Here is a 19436-nt window from a genome sequence, read left to right on the forward strand (position 1 = left end):
AATCAGTGAACTGTTACTTCTAACATTCATGTTTTAACCGTCCATGCACTTCAAATTAACTCCAGTTTCTACCTTTATTCCCATTGATATTTGTTTCCCACAGCAATGCACACAATTTACCTTCACCCGAAGCCAAATCAACTGAGAATGAGTTATACACAGTAAGAAGACCATCAACAATCATCCTCAATCGCAAAGTAAACATAACTTCGTGTTCCTAACAAAATTCTCTGAGCATTCATGCTATCCTCGCAACAAATCACCAGGTAATGGAGAAATTGGGAGGAAGGAAGATGACACAATGCCAAATACTCAATTTCAAGCTACAGCATGTTTCTTCTTCTAGTACCACATGCTGGACCAGGCAAACTTACAATGATAAAACACAGCATATCATTAAAATATGTCTGCAGATAAATAGGGGCACAATCTCATCTCCTATTAATAGGCTTTCCAGGTTCTTAGACCTACTTGTTAAATTGTATTATTTCTATTGTAGGAGCCCTAGGATCATTTGTTTGTCTTGGGTATCAGTAAGAAAGCAGTAGCTTCTGAGGACTCTACGCATATTATTCTTTCACATGTATCAGATAGTGCACAGCAGGACATGAGAGAACATCCAAACCAAGTATTGGGGCCGAGAAATAGTAGATCAGTTGTGATCTTCTAAAAGCCCTAGAGACAAATAAGCACAACAAAATTTGGAAACAGAATTGTTACACGCTAACATATAAACTTTCACATAAATGATAACAGGAAAATTAATGTTGCCTCCAAATCAATGAAGCATTTTATTTGCCCCACTGGTGGATGGTTTGCACCAAAGACAAACAAGCCAAATCATTAACAACCCATTACCGCACAGTTGTATACAAAAGCGCCTGCTCGCTCCCTGACTGCAAGTTCATTCCATTGTGCTTCTCCGCTGTTTCCATCTGTTGGATCCCATGAGTGCAGAACAATTATTTCACCTTGAAGCTCTCTATGCCCTCCGATTACCAGTAAAGAGTTACCACATGCTTTAAATGCTAATCCCCATCCATTAAAAGAGTTAGCCCTCACTGGCAACCTCTTCACAACAGTCCATGAGTTATTAGTCTTATTATATTTCTTAACTACATTTGTCGCTTGATCAGCAGAATAAAGCTGATTATTTACAACAGCAACCAGAGGAGGTGAGCTCATTGCAGGATTAGATTGCGTACCTACATTGGAAGGGTACATGTTCTCTATTCTCTTCCATGTCCTTGTCTCAAGGTTATACTCTTCACCACAGGTTAAAGGGTCGGTGGGGCTTGACATGCCCCCAATGATATAAAATTTACCATCCATGAAGAAACCTGAACATAGCTTGCGCGGCAAGTTCATATCGGGCAAGGTTTCCCAAGTACCCAGTTCAGAGTTATAAAGCTCAGCAGATTTTAAAATACAGCCATTCTTGTCAGTTCCCCCAGCAACAATAGCAACTTCCCCAAGGCTGCTTGAGCCAAACAAACAACGAGGCAAGTTCATCTGAGGGCATTTAGACCAGCAATTTGCGATCAGGCTATACATCCAAATTGCAAAGCCTGACAGCTCACGACCAAAAACAAGCAGCTGAGTCCCAACCGCTAGAGACTCCTTGTCAGCAGAAGTAAAACATTCATCGCATTGCATCCTAGGTAATCTCATCCACCTCTGTCTTAGGGGATCGAAGGCTTCCCAAGGCATTAAAATACAGGCCAAATAAACCCAGTGTTCAACCATTCCAAGCTGACGCCTCAGCTTATATAAATATCCACTGGCGATTAAAGATTTAAATTTTCTGTTCAAACAAGATAGCGTTGGATAATCTGACCTACTACTCCAGGCCAGGATATCTAATGTTGCATCATCATGAAGACCTGGTAAGAAACTGTCATCTGATGCTTGACAATTATGTTTGTCTCCATTTTTTGTGATGACCACAGGGCATTTGTTCTTCAATCCTGCACGGTCTAAATTAGATATAAGCATCTCTTTGCTTATCAAATCTTCAATACCATCTTTTAAGCTGTTTCTCCTAGTGGAGAGAATATGAACCAACATCTGCAATTTTTCCTTTACGAATTTCAAGTCTTGACCAAAGTGTTTGGAAACATCTGTAATGACATGGTTTTGGAAATCAAACATGACAGATGATTCACAATCCCCTACCCCTCCGATCCTGGGCTCTTCTAAGGAATCTCTGAACACCATTTTGAATGAGAAGTGCAGTCCAGACACTATTTGATGATAGACAGCGGATAAAAGAAACAAAATCTGTCAATAAGTGATTTAGAGACTGTAGAACAAACAGTGCTGACAAGCAATTTAAAATGATACAATAATTTGAACAATGTAACGGTACACTTGCGATAGAGGTGCTGTGGCTTTTAATCGAGAACTGCTGTGGGATGAAATTATTACAATCACATACAAGTGATTGGGCGGTTAGTAAGAATTAGCTGGCAAGTGGAACTGTGAAAGCGAGTGTTTACCAAAAACTTTAGCTGTGCTTTCAAAATTAAGCCTCACGACAGTTACATCTGTATCCTACTTTTGACTTCAAGTCTTTGAAACAATATTGAAACACAACAAAATAATTTTTAACAGTAGATTCAATTTACCACTCATGATGTTTTGACAGAGATACAGCTTAATTAATCAGAAACCCCAGCTGAAATTCTGAAAGCTGACTAAATTTCCCCTAAAATTCAAAAAATAAGCAGTAAAAAGTAACATGTAATGTAAGCATTTTACGCCTTTACTTGAATTTCAAGACATTCACCGAAGACAATTAAAAATTCAAGTAATTGTTCATTGCAACAAGCCAAATCATGGACCTTTCAGTTCTCAGTTTCACACTTCAAAATTAGTAAAGCTATTTCTGTTTGTTCATTACACTCTCATACGAAAATTTGTAAAGCATTGGCAGCTCCAAATTAACCCCCTACCCCCCCCCCCCCCCAAACCACCCACAACAAAAGAAAAAAACAGAAGAAGAAGAAAACAAATTAATTCTTCAGCTGAAAAAACGAAACTTTTGTCAACCAATGAATTATTAATATAATTTTTTATTCAACGAACAAATCAAACCTAATAATAAGACCTAAAATCATGGCGTGATTTTCAGACAATGACAACAAAAGACAGACAGTACCTCAAAATCTCAAATCAATCACGGCCGTCGATTTCTAGAGAATGAATCAGATCACATGCAGATCGGGAAAGAGAGAGATAGCGTACTCCTTTCACCTCAGATCATAAAAAGGACATTTTTTTTGTTCACTGTCTTTGCATTTTCCTTCTTTCTTTTTTTATTTGGTTATAAAAAAAAATAATAATTCTTTTGTTATGTTTTTGTGCGTTCTGTAGCCATTAAATTTGATACAGTAATTTATTTATTTATTTATTTATTTATACACCGTTATATGTATTTTTAATTGTTTTTTTTTTTTCTCTCTGTTTGGCTAAAGTCAGTTTCTTTCTTCCTCCTTCTAAGTCTAAAGATTAGCATTCCTTTCGAGGCTTTAGCTGCTAGTTTCGTGTGACTCCTCGTGAACGCCACGTGCTTTTCGCTTTTGCATGCTTGTTTATCTTTTTCTTTCTCCAGAATACAGAAGGGTGCCTTTGTTATATGTAACTAAAGCTCTAACTAGAAGCAGTACCTACAAATATTGAGAAAAAACCCTTTTCATTCTTATAATTTTATGTAATAGTTTATTTTATTTTTATTTTTTAAATAATAGTTCAAAATATCCTTCCGTGAACTCACCGTTAGTTGAATATCATTTGCTAGTAATTCATTAAGGGTAAAAATTGATTTTCCATCAAAGAGAAAATCAAAAAAATAAATAAAAGTTGACATATAAATAAAAATAATTTTATCCAAACCCACTAAATAGAAAATACGGAAAAAATGAAAAACTTCTATTTCAAGCAATTATTTTTCACTTCTTTTTTTTTTACTTCTTTCTATTTTGACGGCATGAAATCCCTATAAACCCTAAATCTAAGTACCAAAAATATCACAATTTTCTTATTCATATAAGTATACTCTCTAAGTGCATTGTAAAATGACTTGAATTGAGTTGAAGATAAAGAAGATATTCAGCACATACATGCACATAAAAACTAGTGGTATTTTTGAGTTTTTCTTCCAATAATTTAAAGATATTGTGTAAATTACAATTTGTTCCTTATAGTAATTATTCAATGGCTATATCAAACTATATCATCGTTGATTTCATTTAAGAAAAAATTAATGAATTTTGCATACTTTATAATGTTATTTAATTGTGTAAAAAAATTATTTTAATATAGTTTGTATCACTTTAATGAAAAATCATATTTTGCTATCAATGAATTACTAGGTAACGACTTTACACTAATGGTGAGTTAACGAAAGGATATTTTAGACTATTGTTTGAAAAGTATGGATTAAATGAGCTATTGCATTAAACCCTAGGGATAAAAAGTGTTTTTTTCCCTACAAATATTTATTTGTATAGATATTTTGATTTGGCAAACAATTTAATGAACTACTGCCGCATATATAAATGATCAAGTAATACTAACAATTTAGTAAACAATCTTTATTTAGAATTCATCTTGTAAGAATATGTTCATGTAATCTATGAAATCATAGCTCCAAAGCATTAAAGTTTTTGGATCGTTTATATTGATCTCACTCTATGATAACTCAAATATATAATTCATGGCCACATGGCCTTTGGCCAAGTGGTGAACCACTACTCTCAAAATTAAGCACGACTATGAGGATAGTGGTTCGAGTTTCTATGGACTCAACCTCCCTAAATTAAGTATAATTGTGTGCAGATTATTTGTAAATCTTTATCCTTGCGAAATGTGAGTGAAGCAGATATATCCCCTGTCTTAATTGTCTATGATGGTTATTTGTTTGTGCATGTACTTTCATAGAATTTAATATAATAATGTAAGTCCCTGTTATATATCTAATTATAAATATTAGTATAATGATCTGCTGTCATAACAATTGTAAATATCTGTACAATACAGTAATATGATGTGTAATCAGTATTCAATATATATATATATATATATATATATATATATATATATATATATATATATTTATGTATGTATGTATGTATGTATGTATATATATATAAAATTCATGAATGTAAACTCATTACTTGCTAAGAAATAAGATTGATAGATAGCTTGTTAAGATTTTTGCGAACTATGATTAATAACATTTGTTAAACTGTTTCACAATAGTTTCGATATATATATGTATGTATATATATACTATAGAGGTAGAACATCTTATATAATGAAATGCTGGTTTTATTGATGAACGTAAACTATATTTTATTTATAAATAACTTGTGATTTATATATGTTTCAGAATTGACTCTTATGCCAAATACAAAATCGAATACTTTAATTATTTGCACAAAATAATTAATAAATAAATAAACTTCAGTTCACAAAAATAATATTTAATGGCATGCTTTTAGGTCATAAAAATAATAATAATAAGTCCAACAAGACCTACGTTTGGTGGGCCTCCACGTTGGAAAAAAAAAATCTTAAGACGCCGCAAATTAATATTTTAGCTCATTTATTCGAAATGTTTTTTTTTTGCCCCTTGTAATTTGCACAGGTTCGATTTTGGCCTCCTTAACTTTGTAATTTCTTCATTTAGGCCCCCATTAAATCAAAACCTTAATGATATTGTTACTATCGCTTCGTTATAGTTTGTGCGGAGGTTGCTTCGATCAGTTACAGGGTGGCCAGCGGATAGCTCCGATTCTAACTCTTGGCTCCCTTCGGCTCATGCTAAGTTACGATTGCAGTAACTTTCAGATGACCCCACCATATTTACCTGTATTAGGCTGCTATGCCATAAGTGACAATAACTATAACTTAGCAAAGCATTTACTTAAATGTTGTTTGTTGTTTTATTCATTTGTATAATTGTATTTCTTTGAATAGAAATCCAACAATGACTAATAATCAATAAAAAAAAAAACTAGAAAAGGAATTGCGTGATGCAATTTGATTGCGTGATAAAATTTAAATGTCATAATCAAATTATTTTAAAACATTTATCGTTATAAAATTTAGATTTTCTCCAATTCAATGTGTTTCACAACATCACAAATATTTTTTTGTATTTTTACAAAGCCTTAAATTAAAAAAATTAAAAACTGCATGATTTATTTTTATTATTTATATTTTCAATCGATCGCGATATGTTGTATAAGTTTAAATAAATTATTTATACAAATATTTATGGCTCGAGAATATTCTTCTAAATTAGGAACAAGTCTCATGAAAATTGCAAGATATGTGTTCCCCTTACAATAGGTTAATATTTTATCGTAAGTTGCTATTTATAATTTATAATTTATTTTTAATATTTATATAATTCGACTTCGATAATGATGGTGGCCGAACCCTAGTCCAGTACTCCACGATAGAGGATGCAATACGCCCAGGGGGCAAGATAGTAGTCATATCATACCGATAATCCATGTGTAAATTGCCTCACACGTGTAACATCACTCACCACGCTATTGTTGCCATAACCGCGTGTGTAAAGAGACACGCTCCTTATTGGCTTATATTCTCCGCAGCTTTTAACCAAAAAAAAGAAAAAGAAAAATAATAAATATAAAAAAAAAAGATAACAGAGAAAAAAAATATATAACAAAATAGCCTCAGAAATTAGAACACCTGACTCAAACTTGAATATAAAAGCCCAAATTTCGCAGAAAAATTAAAAAAATAAAAATAAAGAGTGAGAAAGCAAGAAAGATTTTTCTCTAATTCTAGAGAGAGAAACAGGTAATCAAGAGGCTTTACAAGCCAAGATTTTATTAGATCACAGAGAGAGAAACTGGGAAATTATATATTTATGTTTCCATCTGATATGCTGTTTGTGTTTTTGGAAATGACAAATAATTGTATCGAATTGAATCTGTGAAGCGCATGAAACTTGATATGAGAGTGACAATCTAGAGAGAGGAAGTTAGGGATTTTGTGATTGTAAAAATTAGGGCTAAATTTGGGGAGTTGAGGAGTTTGATGTTAGGGTTTGGTGGCGATCGAGTGGGAGCCAAGCGGAAGGAACGGGGGGTGGATGAGCTGTATAATGCAACGGATACAATTGATGAAGCAGAGGCAAGATGGATTTTTAATTAGGGTTTTTGTTTGTTTGATGATTAAGTAATTTTATTTTTATGTTTATACGTGTATTGGTTTCTTTAAGATTTGATTTTTAATTAAGTTTATTCTTGGATGGGTGGAAATTAATTTTTATGGTTTGGTATCAAGGTCTTTTTGATAGGATAATTTGTTAATTTTATTACTATGAGATTGGAATTTGATTGTTTGTTTGAAATTAGGGTTTTGTGTATTGCTGAAATGTTTCTACATTTTTTTTTTTTTTTTGGCTTTGGTGATGTTTCTTTTGATATATGCATCAGTTTCTCAGTAGCTGTGTTGGAGATAGTAATTCGCTATACTTCCACTAATTGATGTAATTTTTTTTTTTTTGGTGTCTTTTAGATCACATCAGTTTTGAGTGGGAGTTGTCACATGCAAGGACCGGCGGAGGAAAGAAATCTTGATACCCGGAAGAATATGGTGAGATAACAGGGTAATTTACATTTCGTGTTCCTATCTTTGAACCTTCCTTTTGTTTTCTTATAGGTTTTTCCTTTTTTTTTTTTATGTGGAAGAAATAAAAAACAAGTTTGTTCAGTATGTGTACATGTTTCGTATGATAAAAATGACGAGACTACTGTGATGTCTCCTTTTAGACAATAGTAGTATCAGTTCTATGCATGATGAATTGATGATATGGGACTGAATGTTTTTAGTGACCAGAAAACCTAGTCCCCCCCAACCCCCACATCTACATATTTTGTTTTGCCTTCTTTTTGGTATAGGAATATACAATTTTTCTTTTTCTTTTTCAAAACTTAAAGTAAAGATACTGAAATTATGTAAAGATTTTTTGTGCAGTTATAATATACCACAGTAACTAAACTTCCAAGAAATCCTAGAATTTAGGGAGGCTTCTAAGAAGTTGAAACAGACATCTCAGAAGTCTTTCATTATATATTGATATAAATGCTCATAGTTTTTATCCAAGAATAAAAAAAAAGGCTTTATTAAAAGTTTGGGATATCTTTTAGGAGAGGATGTAAAAAATGTCATGATGCACATAACTTCCACAAGTTCTGAACCTTACAGTGTAATGTTTTCTGAATCTCTTTGATTGTGAGACTTTTGCATGTGACTATTTGGCTGGTTTCTGCTTGTCATTTATTTTAGTGTTCTAAATTGCTGGAAAATATCATCTTGAGACTTGGTGACAGAGTCTGAGGCTTCATAACATGCTGCACCCACCTAACCGGTGTGAAAGGATATTGGGTTCAATTGATATGGGAAAATGATTCAGAATATTGTGCATTGTGAAAATATTAAAAGTAACATATCTATGCTGACAAATAAATATGATAGGAACAGGAATAGTAGTGGATTGGAGATAGAGGTGTTTAGAAATGATAATTTTTTTTTTGGCAGTATTTTGAGCTGAATATATTTGTAGCTTTGTGCTCAAGCCACGTGCTTTGTATTTAAGATGTTCTTAATTTCCATGTAAGGAAAGATGTAGTTCGGAGTCTGTTAACAGAATTGGGAGGCAAACTTAAGTTTCTGATGGCCTATGTTTATGGAATCTTTCAAGGAAGACCCACACATCAACTCTTGTGTATGCACTAAATAGGATTTGGACAAGCAATCTAAATTCATCATGGAGTCATTCTCTTGTAGCAATATAAGGGCGAAGGAATCTGAACACCATACTTTACATTTGGGCAATAGATAGTTTTTGGTTGATATTAAATTTGGCTTCAGTTGTGATCTTGGATTTTCATATTGAGGGTCTACTGATTTTATATCTAAGAACGCATGAATATAAATGAACAATTTCGAAGCATACTGAATTAGATGCTTTTTGGCTGAAGCTCAGTTTGACTATAGTATGTATACTTATATGGGCGCACCGGGCGTAAAATGAAAATTGCTTTTTGTAGATGATGAGGATGGGTCATATCAGTTGTAATGCATATTTTGAATGCTCTGTTTATGGATTGAGAACTGGAATCTTATGCTAAATAATATTACTACTTGCAAAAGGCCATTTCTATTGAGAGGTACTATAGTACTCAGAATGCGGGACCCAATTAAAGGGGAGGCATCTTAATGATGTGAATTTTGATGCTTGTATCAGATGTGTACTGTTATGATGCTTCGAAAGAAGCCTGGTCAATAAACTTACGGGTAGGTCATTGAGCGTATCATCTATGACATAGGAAGTTAAATAGGCAGTTGAAATTGAGGACCAAGTGGTGATGTGGTTGCAACTGTGCTTCCGTCCCATGAATGACGATAGGTGGAGGTTATTTCACAGTGTGAGACAGGATGCGGAGTTAGATTAACAGTTGTTGTGAATCTATCATTTCCCGAGCCAAATGATTGATTAGATTTTCTATTGACAATCAAATGGGTGGATAGATTTTCTTTTGATGAATAAATGAGTGGTTAAATATCTGGACAACAAAATGAACTGGAGGTTACTTTTTAGTTTCCTATTGTGATTGTTGGTTTGAGGATCTGGTTTTGTTTGAACATCTTTCAAAAGGTAAATTCATCTTTTGATAGTCCGTTTGAATGCACTGTTGCTTGGTGATTCCTTTTAAATTGTTTTATCACTTCATCCAATATTAAAGTTGTCTTTCTTGGTACGGCAGTGTTGCTAACTCACGATTTACTACAAGTTTTTGGGGATGGCGGAAGTAAATAATCTGTTATCTGGAAAGTGTTGTAGATTTTTCTGCTCTTGCCTGCTTATTAACTTTTGCTTTATGTTTAGTAGGTAACATCCCAGTCTGAAAGAAGATTTGGTAAGCGTTCCATGAGTCGAAAAAATCGTATGAGAGCAGAATCGGGGACTTGTAACGTGTGCTTCGCTCCTTGTTCATCTTGCATGCATCTTAACCTAGCTCTCATGGGATCCAAGACTGAGGAATTCTCTGATGAAACCTGTCGTGAGACTACTGGTAGTCAATATTCCATCAATGAAGCTGATGATTTACGTTCGTTTAAGCGTGGACCTTGTAACAAACTTCAACAAACAGCCAGTGAAGCAAGTAACCCGCTCAGCGTCAATTCAAGTCATGATTCTTTTTCCGTAAATGCTGAAAGTAAAGTAACTTTAAGGTCTTCTGAGATATCTGATGCTTCGGAAGATTTTGAGATTCATCCAAAGTTTTCTTCTAGGGGAGGTACTGCAGAGGGTCAGATATCTCCAAAACTAGAGATTGGTTTGGATCAGAGAATCTCCTTGAATAAGTATGACGATCCAAAAGGTGCAGAAGGCCTCGATGACAACATATCTTGTGTTAGTAGAGCCAATGATACAAGTACAGCTCTCAGTGAAAACAACAGAAACATGGACATTAAGAATTTATCTCATAGTTCAGCGTCAGTTTGTAGTTTAGGTCCAGAAGGCTTGGAGAAAGCACAATCTTCTGAGAAATTAGAGTTGTCTGAGATTCCTTCAGTAGAAAAGGTTGGTGCAAGTTGTGGCTCTCCAAAGGTGCGAAGTCCAGTGCCTGATTCTCAGAGTGATAAGCGTCTTGTTGAAAGCAGTTCTGATGTCTTGACTAAAGTCCATCAAAAGTCAGAAGCAGAAACTGACGGGGATAATGGGGAACCACCTGACGAAGCCTTAAAATGTTTAGATAAAGATAAAGAAGAATTGACGTCCACTCAGTTGGCTGAGTTGCCTGACGTACAACGTTTTCCAGCTGCATCGGGTGATGAAACTGATGAGTCAGACATCATGGAACAAGATGTAAGTAATTTGTTGTTGTTCTTCTTATTAATTTATGTTATATAGATAAGATATCTGAAAGCATTTACCGTTAACAGTAAGCTCATGATTCTTTTACTCTTATGTGTTAGAACTTATAATTGTTCACTAAATGTTCTCTGGTTGCCTTCAAATGTCTCTTGGTATAGTTTAAGGGTGGGAGTTACAACAAAGATTTGTTGTCTTTTTTTGGCTAAGAGGTCTTCTGTCTCAACTTGAGAGTTGATGGGACTATATGCTTATCTGTTTAGTATTATTCCTTTTCATTCTTTTGCAGGGATCCTTCTCTTTCCCCATGTATTTTTTTATTATTATAAATCTCAGTTTCTTATCTGGAGAATGAAAAATGCTTGCTGAGTACTTCCTTGGTATGAAACAGGTAAAAGTATGTGACATTTGTGGGGATGCAGGGCGGGAGGATTTGCTTGCAATTTGTAGCAGATGTAGTGATGGTGCAGAGCACACGTAAGACTATATAACCTCCTATCCAAGTGGCAAGGTTTTAGATTTTATGTTATTTTGTCAATATTCAGTGCGAGTCTTTGACATTGTTATTGGTCTTCATCACAGCTATTGCATGAAAGAAATGCTTCAAAAAGTTCCTGAAGGTGATTGGCTGTGTGAAGAATGCAAGTTTGCTGAGGAAACTGAAAAGCAAAAGCAAGGTAGGTAAAATGTTTGGGTGTGTTCTGTATGCCTATGTGCTTACACGCTAATGATTTTGGGACATTTTATTTTGAAGGCTCAGATATAGAGGGTAAACGAACAAACAAACAAAGTACAAGCACGCAAAGCTCAGGTAAGAGGCATGCAGAAAATCTGGACGCTGCACCAGCAGCAAAAAGGCAGGCCATTGAAACAAGCCCGGGGTATCCAAAACCATTGAGCCCCAGCAAAGCAGCTGCATTATCACGCGATAGTTCATTCAAGAGCTTAGATAAAGGAAAAGTAAGGCCAGTAACTTTTGGTAATAATTCCAGCAATGATGTTGTGGAAACTGCACGTTCTCCTGGTGGTCTGCTGCCTCAAACAACAAAGGGTATGTAGCTTTTCTGTTGGCTAAATCTGTTTTCTCCTATATCTGTCACTCCTTCCCATTTTATTTTTTTCTCACTACATGTACAAAAGTCAATGATGCTCTTTCTGCGGTGATCTGTTGGGTGTTATTTGAGCAACCAATCATTCTTTTTCTTTGATCAGGTACTCTATTAAAATCCAGTTCATTCAGCACCTTGAATTCCAAAGCAAAGGTGAAACTTGTTGATGAAGTTGTTCCTCAAAAGCAGAAAGCGACCAGAGACCAAGCATCCCTTGATGTAAAGGAAGGGCCTAGCAGAGTAATGGGCAAATCTATGTCATTCAAATCCACAAGTTCTGGACGTTCAAGTGCTGGTGAATCAAAACTTAGAGCACTTTCGCCTAGACCTTCCCGTCTTCACGATCTAAAAGGATTAAAACAAGTGAAAGAGCGAAATGCATTTGAGAGGAAAAGTTTATCTAGGTTGGATAGGTCTCTCACTGTTTCATCAATGGCAACCCCTGCCTCAACACCTAAGGCTGATCAGAAGCTCACACCTCGTGGTGAAGCTGTGTCGTTTTCATCCGCAAGCAACAACCGGGAGGCAAAGGTTGTGAAATCTGAAGGCAAAGGAAGTACCTTAACAAAATCAAACAGCACTCTACCTCGTAAAGGTTTAGAAGTTTCAGGGACTCCAGGTATGGCACTACTTAACAAAGTCAAACACATCAATGGTATTTATCTTGCTTTCATGCTCAATTGTACCATTTTTTGCTTGGCTAGATGTTTGTTACTTTTTCTTCTGCATTTGGGTCGAGTGAATCATGAGATTGTTTGTCTGTTTGAACAATGCAGTTGGAGCTTTGTCTACCAGTGCAATGTGCAGTTCGTCAGTTGAACAGAAGCCAAACCTTGTTAGCCCTAAAGAAGAGCCTTCTTCCAGTTCTTCTGAGAAGCCGTCTACTATTGTTAATGAACTTGTGCAAGATGGTTTACCTCGATCAGTGGAATCAACAAATCAGGGTGAAAAATCCAGTTCTTGTCGTTCAAGGCCTACTCTCACTGCAGGCTCAAAAGGTGTTTTATGTCAAAAATGTAAAGAAGTGGGTCATGATGTAGAAAGTTGCCCCCTTGGTAGTACGCAGGTTTCTGGTATTGATGTATCTGCTGGAAGGAACTGTAGGGAGGGGATGATCAAAGGTAATAAATTGAAAGCTGCAATTGAGGCAGCAATGCATAAGTTGCCTGGAACATATGGGAGGAACAAAGTAAATGATCAATTGGATGGATTGGGCATCACAAACATGGATTTGAATTGCGAGAGATCTTCTCAAGATCAATTTTCAGTCTCTAATAAAATGAAAGGAGCACAGGAAGTGCTAATAAATAAACAAACCACTATAAATCAGTTGAAGCCTGCCCTTTTGAAGATTTCAGCCGTCCCAGAGCATGAATACATCTGGCAGTAGGATTCTTTTCTTAGTAGTCTTTCTTCCTTTTGAGATTTTGCATTTTTATTCCCTTTTTACTTTCACAAGTTTCAGCTGGTGGCTGTGTCCTGTATCTGGATATTTCTTTAGTTTTGCTCACAATGCTTACATGCAGGGGTGGTTTTGAGGTGCATAGAGGGGAAAAACTTCCAAACTTATGTGATGGAATTCAAGCGCATCTATCTTCTTGTGCATCGTCTAAAGTTCTTGAAGTGGTGAGCAAGTTTCCCCAGAGAATTCGCTTAAAGGAAGTACCTCGAGTAAGCACATGGCCGACAATGTTTCATGAAAGCGGTGCTAAAGAAGAAAACATTGCTCTTTACTTCTTTGCCAAAGATTTTGAGAGGTTAAGAGATGCATACTTATTTTCAAAATGATAGCCATCTTCCTGAAGCATATACCGTTAACTGCTTTCTAATTCTATATTCTTTCTGGTATTACAGTTATGGGAGAAACTACAAGATTCTGGTAGACAGCATGATGAAAAATGATTTAGCACTGATGGGAAACCTGGATGGCATCGAACTCCTGATTTTCCCATCCAACCAGCTTCCTGAGAACTGTCAGCGTAAGCGCTAGTCTTAAGATTCTTAGAAATAGTAATAATATACCTTTCACAGCTTTTGATAGCATTTTTTGACTTACACATCCTGACTGTTACCCTTGGATGAGGCCTTAATGATTTCTGGTGCAATACTAATATTGTGGAGCTAACTCCATAGAATTTGTCTATCTGGACACCTATATGGTACGTTTAGCAGATAATCAACCTATTTAGTTGTTGTCTACAATCTACATCATCCATGATATCAAATTTAAAGTACTCTAGCTTACATTGCAATGAAGATTATGAGCAATGATCGGCAAAGTAGAATTGGAAAGATGACTTCAGGAGATTGATGTTCATTTATGTGTGTGTGTTCTGTGCTGTTCGTCGAGGGTGAAAAGATGCTAAATGGGAGCTGAAACTTTTCCCTATCTGTTTATGTACTGGTTTGATGATAATGCCTCTTTGTAATCGCATTATCTTTTAGTTTACGCAGAATTGTTAAGAGTAATTCTCATAGTTGTACCAGATTAGATCTCAGCATTCTCATAGTTGTACTAAATTAAATGTCAGCTGTATGAGAGTTGGAACTTCTGGCCAATATAAGTACTGTAAATTATATTTGAGTTTTTACTAATTGCTAAAATTGTGTTTATCTGTAATTTGCAGGATGGAATTTGCTATTTTTCTTATGGGGTGTGTTCAGGGTAAGGAAAGTGAATTGTTCCAATTCCACAAAGCATTCATGTTTTGCCGGTTCAAAAATGGTGCCCCTTGACAGTCTCATTACCACGGATAATCTATCTTTGTCTCAGAACATATTGCCCAAGCATGCAGATAAAGATTCAGCTGCATGTGATACTTCTCATAACATTGTCCCAGGATCATATGGTCCTGACGGGACATGTGTCACGCTGAATGAGAATTGTGATAACAAGGCATCCTCTGTTCAACAGACATCTTTGGGTTCTCAATCTAATTCGATACAACATGATGGTAGATTTGACTCCAGATTATTGTCAAGGGCTGCAATGACTGTTCCACTGTTGTCTGGAGAAATAAGATGTGCAAGGCCTCCCCTGGTAATGTTAACTTCCATATGGATGTTTCTGTTTTTGGTTTTTGTTTTATAGAGCATTTTTTGGTTTTTGTGTTTTCTAATTGGATTCCTAATTTGATATTGGGTTGGGATTTGTTTTCCTGTTTTGTCTGCACAGGAAGCTTGTCCCTTACCATGTATATAATTCTTATTTTCCTATATAAATTGTTCATTCAAATTTGTTGTAAAACAAAATTATAAAAAAAAAAAAAAGAACCCTGATTTGGGACATGTTTGTATATTAGAAAACCAATGTGTCAAGCGCATCATGGTTGTTTCATTAAGCAATTACTAGGTTTCTATATATTCATGCCCTCATGCATAGTAAATGATCATACCAACCTATCTGGTCTGTTGATTGTGTTCTTATATCTGTAGGAATTATCTGAAATATATAGTTAACAACTACAGGAATTATATCTTTAGGAATTATCTGAAATATATAGTTAACAACTACAGGAATTAAACGCGATAGTTTGTACATTTTCTACCTTTCAATCTTAGAAATCAATCTATGCTTCTAATTACTCGGCCGATCTGACAGATAAATTTTCAAATTCAACTGCTGGCTGCCCTCAGGTTGGCCGTTTGTAATGTTTATTTGCTTTGCGTGATGTTTGGAGCTCCATGCGATCGTTTGCAGATCCTATTTACTATTCTATCTGGTAGTATGTATGAATTTGTGGTCCAAATGTTTTGCACTGTTTTCTGACAGATTCTTTGTTGCTTATTCTCCTTGTTATTGACCTGGTTTCAAATGTTTTATTTTGTTCACTTTGAAGTGTTATGGTTACAAGTCTTTACTAAACACATTGATATTTTATCAATTACTTTGCAGGAAGAATGTAATCTTGCAGAGGGTGGACTAGGCACAGAGGTCAAATCTTCTCTTCAAGCAACTAGAACCAGCATCAGTTGTAGCAAAGGTGGGACGTCAGAAATGAATGGAGATGCTTCACTTGGAGAAGATAGTTCATCATTGAAGAATTTCCCTGTTGGCAATGAAGGTGCTCATGATGAGGGGAGTGTTGATTCTGGAAAAGTGCCAGTTATAATGAAATGTGGTAGAGGTCAAATTAACCTTGAGGAAGATTTGAATGAGGGAAGTTTTGATGTTGAAAAAGTGCCCGACATAATGGAAAGTGGCAGAGATCAAATTAACCTTGAAAGGGACTTGAACAAGGGGACTTTTGATGCTGACAAAATTCCAGTCATAACAAAAAGTGGAAGAGATCAAATTAACCTTGAAAGAGACTTGAACGAGAGTATCGTTGATGGCAAAATAGTGCCTGATAAAATTAAAAGTGGCAGAGATCAAATTAACCTTGAAAGAGACTTGAACGAGGGGAGTGTTGATACAAAAAATGTGATGATGGATATAGTTAAAAGAGTCAGAGCTCGATTTAACCTAGTTAGGGACTTAAACGATAGGGGTGTCGCTGCTGAGAAATTGCCAGATATAGTGAAAAGTGATAGAGATCAAATTGACCTTGGAAGAGACTTGAAAGAGGGTAGGTATATGAACGCAGAAACTTCCTTAGACAGAAACCTGAACTTTAAAGGGTTGAACCATCAGCAGTTCCATCACGGGAACTCTCCGCACTTGGATCTTACGGAGACAGCAGCAGCAAGTTCTTGTGGCACTAGTCAAAAGATGCCATGGAATGAGGCATTTCTAGATGGTGAAAGTAGTAGTAAGAAGCTGAAGACAGGTTTTGCTGGACCATATGAATGTAGCAGTTCTAGAGATGGTGATTCTTGTAGTGACGGTTTTTCATCACGAAGAGATGATCTGTGTCCTAGTTCCTCAAATCAGGAGAAGATAAGTGAGGAATTATTGGACAGAAAAGTTATACTCAAGGACTTGGAATCTCCTGAGAGGTACTTTTTTCATGTGGATTCACATCGTGAAAATGATTGCCGGTTGGGGGCCAACTCCATGCCTTGGAAAGAGCTCTCATCAAAGGATGAGGATGAACTCCCTGACACGGTTCCAAATCTGAATCTGGCCTTGGGGGCTGATACAAAACAACCAAGCAAGGGAATGCTGCCTTTCTTTGTTGGACCTTTAGAGAAAAATAATAACCAGGATAGGCCTCCGGATAAGGGGGCTGATAAGGGAGTGGAGGAGGATATCTCCGCCTCCCTTTCACTTTCTCTTTCATTTCCGTTCCCTGACAAAGAACAAACAAGTGTCAAACCTGCTTCAAAAACAGAGCAGCTCCTGCCCGAAAGGCGTCATGTGAATACCTCGCTGCTCCTCTTTGGAGGCTTCTTGGATAAATAGAGACCAACAGGGAATGTCTGTCACAGTTTGTACATTAGTGCCTGATGAGGATGTATACCAACCAAGATCATGTTCTTGTAAAATGATCATCCATGGGCTTTATAGGAGGTCTACTTGTCCATCTGTTCATAACCCATACAGGACTTTTACTAAATAACTATTCCTTATTAATGTTATGTTAGATTTTCTTGTTCTTTTTGGGTGCATAGTTACGGCTGATTGTATATAAAGAGAATCAAAGCCGGCACAGTTTTAAATGCTACAAGAAATTTCCAGACCAATGTGGTGTTGAAGAAGAATTTTTGCTTTCGCTTTTATTAGTATTATTTTTTTTTTGCTGTGTGTCTGATTTTTCTAATTGCTGTAGGCGCAGTTTTCAAATTTGAACTGTTCGTTGCCAGGATGTAGAATTTGAGACACACGATCGTTTTTGATTTCGGAGGGTTGCATGAAAAATGCAGGGCCTGGACTGCCCTTTTATCTCTTAATTTAGAGGCTTTGGTGATGTTATAATAATGAAGGATCATGAAATATAGAGAGTTATAGCAAAGCTTGGTGTCGTTGTCACCGGTGAGCCTGCCGGAGAAGGTGTTTTCAGAAATCTTAACATTCTTGTCTTGGCATCACACTGGAAGATGCCGGAGCTAATTGAGAGGCAGGTTGAACTTTTCTGTATTACTATTGCTCGTTAGTTTGTATTTATATAGCCGACTGTTGGTGTCTGATTTGATTGCTTACCCTCCTTTTTATTCACAAAATAAAAGAATGAAGGATTCTTGCATGTGAAATTGGGCGATTCAATTTTGATTTTATACTTTTTCAGATACCCTTGAGCCGAGCAGCAATATGTTAGCTAACACATTCTACACCTCCAAGATGACATAATATTGGGTTAATTTTGGATTATTCATTTCGTAAATTATTATCTTTAAATTACTTCTGTTACTTTTAAAAATCTTAATTTTGTTAAGAAAATACAAGAATTTTCATCAACTGACCTTCATTTTTTCTTAGAAAAAAAAATTTGAGGTTTTCAAAAAATAAGGAAGCAATTTGAAGATAACTGATTTACGAGGAGAGTGATTTGAAATTTACTGTATTACATACTTGGTAATATTCATTTAACTTTATGCCTCCACAATTGTTCAATATAATAATTAATAAAAAACAAAAATGAAACAAAATAAAATATTACAAATTTATTCATCCTTACTATAGTTGAAGTTTTAAACATGCTATGTCTCTGGATAAATGTATCAATGAACTCAAATTCAGATGGATTCAATTCGTTACTCAGCTAATTTAATTGAATTTAACAAATTTATTTAACGATTTCTTTTTATAATGAACCAATTTTTTTAAATACATATATAAATCTACTTAATTCGAATTAAATCGAATTCAATAAATCTTGACCCAAATTATCACCAAGGTGATTGATGGTCATATTATTTTGTCCTCAGAAAAGACAACACTGTGCGTTGATTAATTTAATTTTAAGGGGGAAAAAATTAAAAAAAGGCAATAAGAAATCTTTTCACATTTAATTAATTAAAATATATTGTGTAGCTTAAATAGTGACACCGTGAACCGCATCCGTCCATTACGACAGTTTTGGCTGTTCATTAGCGTTGGGCGGGTAAACCAAAGCCACCACTGCTCTGTGCTTAACGACTGCGTAAGAGCGTATCCTCGCCACCTGCTTAGTCATTTCCAATAATGCCCTCGTCAAAACCAAAAAAAAAAAACGCAATTTAATTTTCTCTGTTAGGTTTCATTTCCTTCTCATTCTCTCGTATTCTCTCACTCTCTATCTTCTCCGGCTTCGCTCGCTCACTCTCTCTGAAACTAACATCAGTTTGTTTCTCTCTCTATCATGGCGTACTGTTTGGCTCCTGTATCAATCTCAGGTATCTTGCGTTTATTGTTTCTGATTTTTCTTTTGGATTTGAAATTTCAATTTTATTTTATATCCAAAGATTAAATTTTGTGATTTCTCGATTAAGAATCGGATTCAGATTTGGCAACTTGACGTGTCGAATTTCAAAGTTTGTTTTTG

The 19436-nt window shown here is 35.5% G+C and overlaps 3 protein-coding genes across 17 annotated transcripts in view; 2 read left to right on the plus strand and 1 right to left on the minus strand.

Moving 5' to 3' along the window:
• Positions 1 to 631: 631 nt before the first annotated feature.
• On the minus strand, positions 632 to 3495 carry LOC102624109 (F-box/kelch-repeat protein At5g60570). 2 transcript variants are annotated; one of them, XM_025094278.2, is made up of 2 exons: positions 3161 to 3495; positions 632 to 2280 (listed from the first exon to the last, which is right to left on the minus strand). In XM_025094278.2, the coding sequence occupies exon 2, from the start codon at positions 2215 to 2217 to the stop codon at positions 844 to 846; it is 1374 nt and encodes a 457-aa protein (XP_024950046.1). In that variant the 5' UTR covers positions 2218 to 2280; positions 3161 to 3495; the 3' UTR covers positions 632 to 843. The 2 variants fall into 2 exon arrangements, with proteins under 2 accessions (XP_024950046.1, XP_006494939.1); XM_006494876.4 differs by having other exon boundaries at positions 632 to 2243; positions 3161 to 3491.
• A 3185-nt stretch (positions 3496 to 6680) lies between these two features.
• LOC102623421 (uncharacterized) lies at positions 6681 to 17692 on the plus strand. 8 transcript variants are annotated; one of them, XM_006494874.4, is made up of 12 exons: positions 6681 to 6837; positions 7561 to 7638; positions 9938 to 10918; positions 11316 to 11401; positions 11507 to 11601; positions 11679 to 11975; positions 12137 to 12652; positions 12810 to 13419; positions 13560 to 13790; positions 13888 to 14012; positions 14661 to 15073; positions 15929 to 17692. In XM_006494874.4, the coding sequence occupies exons 2-12, from the start codon at positions 7591 to 7593 to the stop codon at positions 17375 to 17377; spliced, it is 4851 nt and encodes a 1616-aa protein (XP_006494937.1). In that variant the 5' UTR covers positions 6681 to 6837; positions 7561 to 7590; the 3' UTR covers positions 17378 to 17692. The 8 variants fall into 8 exon arrangements, with proteins under 8 accessions (XP_006494937.1, XP_006494936.1, XP_015381918.1 ...); XM_006494873.4 differs by having other exon boundaries at positions 6693 to 7173; XM_015526432.3 differs by having other exon boundaries at positions 6704 to 6837; positions 7561 to 7651; positions 9935 to 10918.
• Positions 17693 to 18987: 1295 nt separating this feature from the next.
• LOC102628651 (uncharacterized) overlaps positions 18988 to 19436 on the plus strand; it is a 69838-nt gene continuing 69389 nt past the window's right edge. For all 7 annotated transcript variants that reach the window (XM_052439250.1, XM_052439244.1, XM_052439246.1 and 4 more), the window contains exon 1: positions 18988 to 19287. In XM_052439250.1, the coding sequence (XP_052295210.1) occupies positions 19254 to 19287 (34 nt within the window). In that variant the 5' untranslated portion in view covers positions 18988 to 19253. The remainder of the gene's footprint in view (positions 19288 to 19436) is intronic.

The sequence above is a fragment of the Citrus sinensis genome, chromosome 4 (assembly GCF_022201045.2).
Source record: "Citrus sinensis cultivar Valencia sweet orange chromosome 4, DVS_A1.0, whole genome shotgun sequence".
In the NCBI taxonomy this organism is placed as follows: Eukaryota; Viridiplantae; Streptophyta; class Magnoliopsida; order Sapindales; family Rutaceae; genus Citrus; species Citrus sinensis.